The sequence below is a fragment of the Athene cunicularia genome (assembly GCF_003259725.1).
Source record: "Athene cunicularia isolate RWA chromosome 11 unlocalized genomic scaffold, athCun1 chr11_part2, whole genome shotgun sequence".
NCBI classification, from domain to species: Eukaryota; Metazoa; Chordata; class Aves; order Strigiformes; family Strigidae; genus Athene; species Athene cunicularia.
In genome coordinates this window covers 218,014-227,095 of record NW_020799114.1, presented here as the reverse complement: position 1 = coordinate 227,095, position 9,082 = coordinate 218,014, and the positions used below count along the sequence as shown (strand labels likewise).

The 9,082-nt window shown below is 57.6% G+C and overlaps 2 protein-coding genes across 4 annotated transcripts in view; one reads left to right on the top strand and one right to left on the bottom strand.

Moving 5' to 3' along the window:
* The window catches only part of DHX38 (DEAH-box helicase 38), a 9,771-nt gene extending 695 nt beyond the window's left edge, over positions 1-9,076 (bottom strand). The window contains exons 1-23 of the mRNA XM_026857091.1: positions 8,793-9,076; positions 8,149-8,336; positions 7,887-7,991; positions 7,279-7,444; positions 7,046-7,164; positions 6,879-6,955; positions 6,607-6,762; positions 5,816-5,977; positions 5,623-5,730; positions 4,616-4,728; positions 4,376-4,513; positions 3,953-4,139; positions 3,682-3,867; positions 3,125-3,265; positions 2,833-2,943; positions 2,641-2,757; positions 2,317-2,424; positions 2,089-2,201; positions 1,435-1,643; positions 1,201-1,355; positions 968-1,123; positions 559-893; positions 82-177 (exon numbers count right to left, since the gene is read on the bottom strand). Coding sequence (XP_026712892.1) covers positions 741-893; positions 968-1,123; positions 1,201-1,355; positions 1,435-1,643; positions 2,089-2,201; positions 2,317-2,424; positions 2,641-2,757; positions 2,833-2,943; positions 3,125-3,265; positions 3,682-3,867; positions 3,953-4,139; positions 4,376-4,513; positions 4,616-4,728; positions 5,623-5,730; positions 5,816-5,977; positions 6,607-6,741 — 2,292 coding nt within the window. The 5' untranslated portion in view covers positions 6,742-6,762; positions 6,879-6,955; positions 7,046-7,164; ... (2 more) ...; positions 8,149-8,336; positions 8,793-9,076 and the 3' untranslated portion in view covers positions 82-177; positions 559-740. The remainder of the gene's footprint in view (positions 1-81; positions 178-558; positions 894-967; positions 1,124-1,200; positions 1,356-1,434; positions 1,644-2,088; positions 2,202-2,316; positions 2,425-2,640; positions 2,758-2,832; positions 2,944-3,124; positions 3,266-3,681; positions 3,868-3,952; positions 4,140-4,375; positions 4,514-4,615; positions 4,729-5,622; positions 5,731-5,815; positions 5,978-6,606; positions 6,763-6,878; positions 6,956-7,045; positions 7,165-7,278; positions 7,445-7,886; positions 7,992-8,148; positions 8,337-8,792) is intronic.
* Positions 1,498-9,082, top strand: part of ZNF821 (zinc finger protein 821) — a 34,848-nt gene continuing 27,263 nt past the window's right edge. For all 3 annotated transcript variants that reach the window (XM_026857102.1, XM_026857096.1, XM_026857103.1), the window contains exons 1-2: positions 1,498-1,513; positions 4,957-4,962. The gene's annotated coding sequence lies outside the window, so the exon portion shown is untranslated. The remainder of the gene's footprint in view (positions 1,514-4,956; positions 4,963-9,082) is intronic.

Below are 9,082 nucleotides of genomic sequence, written 5' to 3'. Positions count from 1 at the left end.
CTTGATATGTTTGAGATACCCCACACACACACACACACAAAAAGGTAGGGCAGCGGGGCTCATGTTGCACAGAAGACTCACCTGGCGTGACTTGCCGGCATGTTTGATACTGTAGAACATGGGGCCCAGCTCCGCCAGCCACTCTCCATCCACGGCAGTGACACACTGCATGTATTCCTGCAGGGATACAAGGAAGGACCAGGATAGCAGAGAGGCACTGGGGCCGGGCACCCTTTCCAGAACTCTGGCAGCTCCCTTCCCACTCCCCACGCTGACAGTGGTACTCAGACTAGGACCATACCCCTGCCGGACAATTCCTCCTGGCCTTGGAAGCTGCCATGGGCTGGACTTGGTGAGACCTCAAAGGGGTTCAAATGTGTCTCACAGAGGCCAGGAAAAATATTGAGAAAGGGACAAACAGGACTCTGCAGGTGACACAGACGTGCCTGGCTGGTATAGATGAGAATAGCTGAGCACTGCCCTTCTGAGATCCCAGTATCCCTCCACCTCCCTTGGAGCACCCCACACCCTTCCTGCCAGCCAACAGCTCCAGCTCACCTTGGTGGTCATGACCAGCTCATGATAGACGATGTAGTCTGGCGTGTAGCCCATGCCAAACAGCGAGCTGGTGGGGTGCAGGTGGCAGGGCATGCCAGTGCGGATGTTCACGTACTCCCCGATACCCTGCAGAGGGGAGCGTGGTCAGCCCGCTGCTCCCAGACAGGGCCTCGGCCCCTGGGCTAGCAGACACCTCTCACCTTCAGCTTTGCAGCCTGGTGGAAATAGGCAGCACAGATGCACTTCCTAACAATGTCCCAGTCGGTCCCACAGGACGCCAGGCTCATCCGCTGCTGCACCATAATGTCCTTGAGCTGGGCACGCACCTCCCGCACCTGCCAAGCGAGCGGCAGTCAGGGCCCATCCGGCGCACGGCTTCCCCCCGCCCCGCCCCTCGCCACAGCCGCACCTTCCGCATGGCCTTGGCGTGGATGAAGTGCTGGTTGCACCACAGCGTAGAATAGCTGTTGTTCTTCCACTGCAGATACACATTCAAGTAAGTCAAGTGATCGCTCTCTGGGACAGCAAATTTCTCCCGCACTTGGTCACTCTCCTCCTCTCGGCCCTGAAGGGTGAGCAAAGGACACAGGTTAGTCAAAGGGCAGGGGAAGACCCCGAGCTGCTGAAAGAGCAAGGAGGTACCTTAGGCCGATAAAAGATGGCAGGCACAGACAACATGGAGACAATGAGCAAGATCTCAGAGCTGCAGCCCATGTCGCAGGAGACAATGAGCATTTTGGAGAGCGCAGGATCCAGCGGGAACTCTACCATGAGACGTCCTGTTGAGGTCAGGCCACCTGCAGGGACAGCACAGGATAGAGCAGCTGGGACAGGTGCCAGGCCCAAGGGCCGACAGCTGGCCCCAGCAGCCAGTACCTGTGTTATCCAGGGCCCCCAGGATCCACAGCTGGTACATGGAGTTCAGCATGTTGTCCTCGGGGGGCGGATCCATGAAGTGGAACTGCAGTAGGTCCTGCACACCCAGGGACTTCAGCAAAAGCACGACGTTGGCGAGGTTGGTGCGCTGGATCTCGGGCACCGTGGTTGTCAGCAGCTCATTCTTGTAGGCACTCTGGGTGTAGAGCCTGGGGAGCAGAAGCCAAGAGCATGCACCAGCCACCCTGTGCTCAGCCCGGCTAGCGGGACACGGCGAAAAACCTCGACCCTGGCAACGTGTGGGTGCCCAGGCTGCAGCACAGTTTACAGCCCCTCAAGCACGGCCCTTCCCCAGGCACAGACCAGTCCCAAAGCAAAGCCTTGTGAGAGCTGCCTTTGGCATGGCTGTTACTGAAAGCACCGACAGAGCTGCCACAGGGGACGATGGGCAAGGGAAGAAACATGAGCATATCCTCTCCTCTGCGGAGGCCCTGGGTCCAGAAGAGAAGGCCTCAAGGCCTGCCTACTGCAGGCCACCAGAACTTCAAGATAATACTACTCATCTCCCCAGAAGTTCAATATAACAAACAGCTCCAGCAAGAAAAAAAAGATATAACCCAATGGCAAGCTGCAGGCACGACAGGATGTGCCCACCTGAAGCAGTGTCCTGGCCCCGTTCGGCCAGCTCGGCCTGCCCTCTGGTTGGCATTGGCTTGACTGATGGGGTAGATCTGCAGCGCATCCATGCCTATGCGTGGGTTGAAAACCTGCAGGGCACAAGGAGAACAGACTGAAGTATGAAGAAGGCTGGGTCACTACCACAGAATTCCCTCAGCCCAGCCTCCGTGTCAGACGTAAGCAGTACAGGAAATCCAGGTTCACCTTCAACTTGCAGTAGCCAGAGTCAATGACAAACATGATGCCATCCACTGTCAGTGAGGTCTCTGCAATGTTGGTGGCAACGATGCACTTCCTGATGCCGTCCGGGGCCTGCAAGCACAGTGCCTGTCAGTCAGAGCCTGGGCAGGGGCCTCTGCACCACTGAGGAAGAGCAGAGCGGGAACAGAACCCAGGAGAGGAGCACAGGGCTTCTCTCCTCCTCCACATCCAGTACAAAGGCACGTCTGCATGGCTCGCCCATGCTCAGCAGTCTCCCATGCACTAGTGTCCCCTGTCCCCACGCCATCCCAGAGCACACATCAGCACCTTCTGGAAGATCTTGGCCTGCAGGTCTGAAGGTAGCTGAGAATATATAGGCAGTACAGCCAGAGCAGGTGCCTTCTCCAGCTCCTCAAGGTGCTCCACGATTTGCTCTGAGGTCACCTAGACACAATGAAGGGGGTAAACCTAAGATTAAAACAATGGGGGTGTAGGACAGCGCCTGCCCTCCCGGCTCACCTCTATGTCCTCCTGGCCAGGCATGAAGACAAGGATGTCTCCAGGAGCACCAGACAAATGGACCTGCAGGGCCTGTTTCACTGCAGCCTCCACATAATCCTCTTGTGGAGTCTGAAAGGCACAACTGGGGTTAGAGACACCAACAACCTCACCTGCCCCATCCTGTGTGCAAGCCTGCATCACAGCATGGCTGCCCCTCCTCTGTCCTTTCTGCCCACCACAGAGCACAGTACACCCCAGTCACAACCCCCTCCTGTCACAACAGAACCTCCCTCTGCAACGCTGACTGTACCTTGCTGAAGAGAATATCAACAGGGAAAGTACGCCCAGGAATGTGGAAGATGGGAACGTTCCCAAAGAAGGAGGCAAATTTATCTGCATCCATGGTGGCCGAGGTGACAACAAGCTTCAGATCTGAGCGTCGGGCCACCACCTAGAAAGCAGATGAAAGGAACGATAAGGAAGGGGCAGTTGTGCATGCTGCAGGCTGCTTCTATTACTCCTGAGACAACAGCCCAGCACAGAGCTGCCACTGTACTCTAGAGGCACTGGCCAGTGATGCCAGGGAACATGGACGCTGTATGAGCTGTGCAGTTAAGAAGACCCACTGGTCTCCATTCAGGAAGTCTTAGGCCAATAAAGATCTCTGTGCCGAGAGTTTCTGGCCATCAGCCAGCCTCTGGCAGCACTGGGGCTCTGGGGGAGATCTAACAGCCCAGAACCAGGGGCCGGCAGCCAGAGGTGTGGCAGCTCTCCCGGAGTGGGGAGAGAAGGGCTGTGTCTGCCAGCGCTCTGCTTTAGGACCAGCTCGCGTGCCCCGTGCTGCCGCCCTTGTGGGCTCGCACCCACCTCCCGGAGCAGGCCAAAGAGCACGTCGGTGTTGAGCGAGCGCTCGTGCGCCTCGTCCATGATGATGGCGCTGTAGTTGTCCAGGTCAGCCTCTCGCAGCGACTCCCGCAGCAGGATCCCATCTGTCATGTATTTGATCACCGTGTTCTCGGACGTGCAGTCCTCAAAGCGGATGGCGTAGCCCACCTGGGAGGGCAGATACCAGCAAGTCTTCCAACAGCCCCCCGGCCTCCCTGTCCCCCAGCTGCACCCGCCAGGCTGCCAGACTCACCTCCTCGCCCAGGCGCACCCCCATCTCCTCGCTGACCCGCTTGGCGACTGACATGGCAGCCACCCTGCGCGGCTGCGTGCAGCCGATCATGCCGTAGTCCGTGTAGCCGTCCTCGTGCAGGTACTGCGTCAGCTGGGTCGTCTTCCCGCTCCCCGTCTCCCCCACCACAATCACGATGCTGTTGTCTCTGAAGAAAGGAAAAGGGTCTCTCCTCACACACCACAAAGGGCTTCTGCATTCACAGCTCTGGCTGGCCGCCCAAGCGCCGGCCTGCCCGGGCAGGAGAGCCGCCACCAACCACACAAGCCACAGGCTGCGTTTCTCGAGGGTGCAGCTTCTGAACGCGCCACGTATCCAGAATTTCTCACTTGGGCTCCTGAGCTGTAGGCCAGTGCTCCGTGACCTGCTCCCCAGCTGCCATACCTGAGGATGGAGAGCAGCTCCTGCTGCACAGCAAAGATGGGCAGATACTGCCTCTGCTCCAGGATTGATTTCTTCTTGGCGAACTCACTGCTGGCTTCACTTTTTTCTTTCATGTGTTCAGCAAACTTCTGCTCAGTCCTAAGGAAACACCAGAAGTCTTAAAACTGCCTCTCACACACTTTGCAACGCCTACAGCCACCATCACCAGCTGAGCAGGAGCAATTCAAACCAAGCTCCTACCTGTAATCCACTTTGCCATCTTCTGTCACCATCTCATCCTTCTCCTCCTCTTTCTTGATCCCCATAATGTCTCCCAGTTTTGTGCCCGCCAGCTCCCAGTGCTTATGCTGAGCCTGGAAGGACAAAGAACAGCGTAACTTTGCCACAGCAAGCACTGACAAATCCTTCCTCTTAAGACCTGGGGGACTGTTAGCCCCACAGTTCCCCAGCGCCACTGTGCAGAACACCCCCCCCCCATTCCTACACCAAGCCCTCCTCTTCCAGGTGAGCTGGAGCAGAGCTGTCAGACACCGGTCTGGATATGGAAACTTCAGGCACAGAGTGACCAACTGCCTCCTAAGAAACTGGTTACAGCTGCTGACCCTTTCATTTAATTTGAATTTAAACCAACACAAATCTGAACCAGAGATAGTCTTCCTGCGCCTGACAGGTGCTCACAGGTCTCTCTCCCACCTTCCTGTTTGCCCTTGCCTCTGACATCAGGCCAGCTTCCACCTCCCTTCCACTCATATGTACGTGCAGCTACAATCCAGCTCAGTTTCAATTTACAAGGAACAGTCTGTGCTTTCCCCACAGCTATCACATAAGCTTTAGAGAAAGTCTCTAGAAAACACCCCCAAAAACTAATATGCTACCTTTCTGTGTATTCTTCCTCACAATTCTTCTCCTGAGACATGACAGGACAGACCTTGCCACCACACTGACTGCTGACTGTCCCTGAGCCACCCCGCACTCTTCACCCGCTCTCTTCTCCCGTGATCCCAATGCCCTTTGGATCAGAATCCTCTGCACAAGTGCACAGTAATTCACGTCCTAGGCAGTGCCTGAGGAAAACACATCACAGCAGCTGCTTATGAGACAACGCAATGAGCTGGGCTGGCAGGATATCCCAGGTCGTAAAAATACAAACTCCTTATCGCCATTGGCACCACAGCCTGCCTTCTGCAAAGCCCAGCCAGAGCCTGCGAGGCACCACACAACATGCACACAGCCAGGTTGCAGCATACCCTCTTACGCTCCTTCTGCTCCCTGTGCTTGCGCACCAGCTGGCTACCTTTCCGGGCTATGATGGCCAAATCTGAGGTGGCATCCTTGACAGGGATGACTGGCTCTGGCTAGAGGAAAGAGATATTTCTTCAGCACAGAGAGCTCACACTTGCGGGGCTCCCTGCTGCCAGCGCCTGCAGCCACGGTTCCTACCTGCTTGGTGAAGACAATCCTTCCATCCAGGAAAGGGGGCACCAGGTTGTGCACCAACAGATGCACTTTAGCAGAGTTATCCTCCTCAAAATCTTCGTCCACTTCAATCCGATGAACCACACCACTGGTCAGCATGCGATTCGTCTCCCAGCGCTCATTATCCTGCAGGAAACAACATATCAGGAAATACACAGAAGCCGCCCAGAAAGCCCAAGAGATAACACCAGAACTCTGAGCTCAGGTCTGGGCCCTGCACCCACAACAGGATGAGACTGATGGTTCCCACAAGGGAGCCTGACAGTGAGAGCTGAGGGAGGAAGAGCAACTGAGAGCAGCAGGGTACAGGAAACAGAGTGAGCGGCCGTATGAAGTACGTGCTCTGCAGGACTGTCTACGAGGACAGGCAGGACAGACACTGTCTGCAAGGCCCCTGCCACACCCAGAATAAGCCAGGAAACCTGGGCATAATCCTAGCAGTCTCCAGCGTCCACTGGGCCACCAGCAGACAACCCTTGTGCTGTAACTCAGCCCCAAACCAGCAGGAGCCCAGCCCGCTGCCTTCCTGTTGCTCTGGACACTGCGGCCCAGCGCAGTCACTCCGATGGCGGGGGCTGTGCTTCCCAAAGGAACTGAACAAGTTTCCGCGTGAGCCTCGTTCAGTCTGGGCCAGGACACAGACTGTCCTGCTCCAGCTGAGAGCAAGGGCTCAGCCCTTGCTGGCAGCAGGCGGATCTCTCAAGGGGCAGCAGAACGGACCCGTGCAGGGCAGCCGACCCCATGTCCCGCCCCACCTCGTTGATCTGCCGCCGCTGTGCCGAGATGCGCTTCTGCCTCTGCTTGTGCAAGTGCTGCTCCCGCTTCTTCACGTACTCCTCAGAGGAGTAGGCCAAGGGGTTGTGAAACTCATCGTAGCCTTCATCCATCATGTACCAGTCCCGATCCGCTTGCTGGGAGGGGAGAGGCACAACCCTGAGCCCCGCTGGCGGGGCCGGGCAGGCTTCCAGTGCGGCCACTGGAGCAGCCAACCCCCCAACCCCACCACTCGCCCGCTGTGGGCCCTCACCCGCTGGTCGTCCTCCCACTGCTGCCGCTCCTCCTCTGTCTCAAAGGCGATGCCCTCCTCCCCGTCCACACGCCGCCCTGCAGGGGTGAGCCCCATCAGAAACCCCAGAGCCTGGCCCCGTGAGCAGGGGAGGGGGATCCTGCCGCTGCCCAGCCCTGGCTCCTCACCTCTCCCTCTGGACAGCCGTGGCGTGGCCCCCAGGTGCCTCCGGTCATCAGCCCACTCATTGTATTTGTATGACGGGGTGGGCAAGGGCGTCTTATCCGAGTACCTGCTCCTCACAGACCTGCAAAAACAGCACCAGGGAGGAATTGCTGCCCGCAGCCAGGCGCTGCCCTTAAACAGGCCCTCCCCTTCCTGCAGCTCAGCAGCTCACAGCCACAGCTGGGAGCACCGATACCTGTCCCGGTCTCTCCGGTCTGTGTCCCGCAGCGACGACGCCCGGTGGCTGCGCTCTGAGTCTCGACAGGAAGGCACAGGGGAGGGAGATTCCCACTGTGAGCGACGGGTGCTGCTGTACCCACTATCATCTTCCTCCCAGCTGGAGCGAGACGGTGTGGCTGCATCTGGCAGAGGAGATGGGGTTTGACACCTGATGTTCAAACAGCAGCCCCAGGCACCTGGACCCACCTTACACCTTCTAGCAAGGAACACAGAGAGAGGATAACTATTGGTCCTCCCTCTAAGAGGAGGGCCTCAACCAGAAATTCCAAGGAAAATTACCAAAGGATCACATTTTTCTATCACACAGACCCAGAACAGACCCCACTGCACAGAGATCAGTCAGATTTTCACACACACACACACACACACAGCTGGCAGATTGCTCACAGACCCAGGTCAAGCTAGGAGTTTTATGCTTGCTCTAATCACAAACATTAAAAGATACAGACTTTTCTACCCATACTTGTCCTGACGAAACCAGCAAGAAACAAACAAAAAAATAATAACAAACAAGTCCCTTCCTGTCAGGTCTCACACAAGAACTCCACCAGTTTCCACTCCTACCTTTAGGCCGATGTCTGGGACTCTCTGGTTCGCTCCTCCTGCTGCTTCGCTCTGATAAGCCATCTCTCTCTGATCTGCTGCTGTGACGACTTCTGTCCCGCTCTTCTGCAAAAAGAGAGTAAGATCAGGTGCCCAGTGCACAAACGGGCTTTACAAGTCTGCTGCAGAAAACACCACGAACATTAGCTGAGGACTACAGGCAGGCTGAGGGACAAGCCCAAACTCTAAGCAGGAAGAGTCACAAAGGTCTCTGAGCAGTTACCACGGTCCCGTTTACGATCGTGGTCCCGATCCCTGCTCCGACCCTTCTTTCGTTCCTTCTCTTCCTTGGAGGAGGCAAAGACACCATGTTCCCGACGCTCCCTTTCCCGCTGCCGGTTGCGTTCCCAAAACTCCTCGCTGACACCCCCTGTGTAGGAAGGTGTTTCCACATGGACGGAACGGTAATGCCTGGAAAGGCAGAGCAGAGAGAAGGAAAGCTCAAAAGCGCTGAGGAACATCTCGCCTTTGACTTGTCTCACACAACTCTAGTTGTAACCTCTGCTACAGCAGAAGCTTATGGTTAGTGCTCTCTGGGTCCCTTGCTAACAGCCCGCCGGGTCCGCTGACGCGCTTGGACCCTTTGCTCCTGAGCAGGCCACTGCCTCCAGGCATCAGGAAGCAACAGTCTCGGGGCTGGTGTTTGCAGGCCCAACAGCAGAAGAAAGCACTCCCACCCGTAAAACGTCCGGGCGGCACTAGCGAAAGAACTGTCGCAAGACGACCTCGGGGCCCTCCCCCGAGATCTGCAGAGCTCTCCCGACATGGGGTTGCAGCCTGCCTGACAAAGCGCTCACCCCCCGCGCTCCTTCCCCCGGCGGGGACCCAGCGGCTGTAGAGTGCCAGGACCCGCCCCGCAGACCCCACCTGTCCTTGCGAGCGCTCCGGCCACTCCGACCGGTCCCCTCTTCCTCCTCCTCCTCGTCCTCCTCCTCGGCGCTGCCCGCCTCGTCGCGGCCCTCTTCCCAGTCCTTGTAAGAGGAGACCCGGGACTGCTTTCCCCCGGCTGCCTCCTCCTCGCGTTCCCGCCGCTTCTGGGCCGCCAGCACATCCAGGCCCAACAAGGAGGCCCGAGGCGCCGGTGCCTTGAAGACGTGCTGCTCGGCGGCAGCGCTGCGCCTCCGCGGGACCAGCCCGCCGGCCTCGGGGCTCATCCC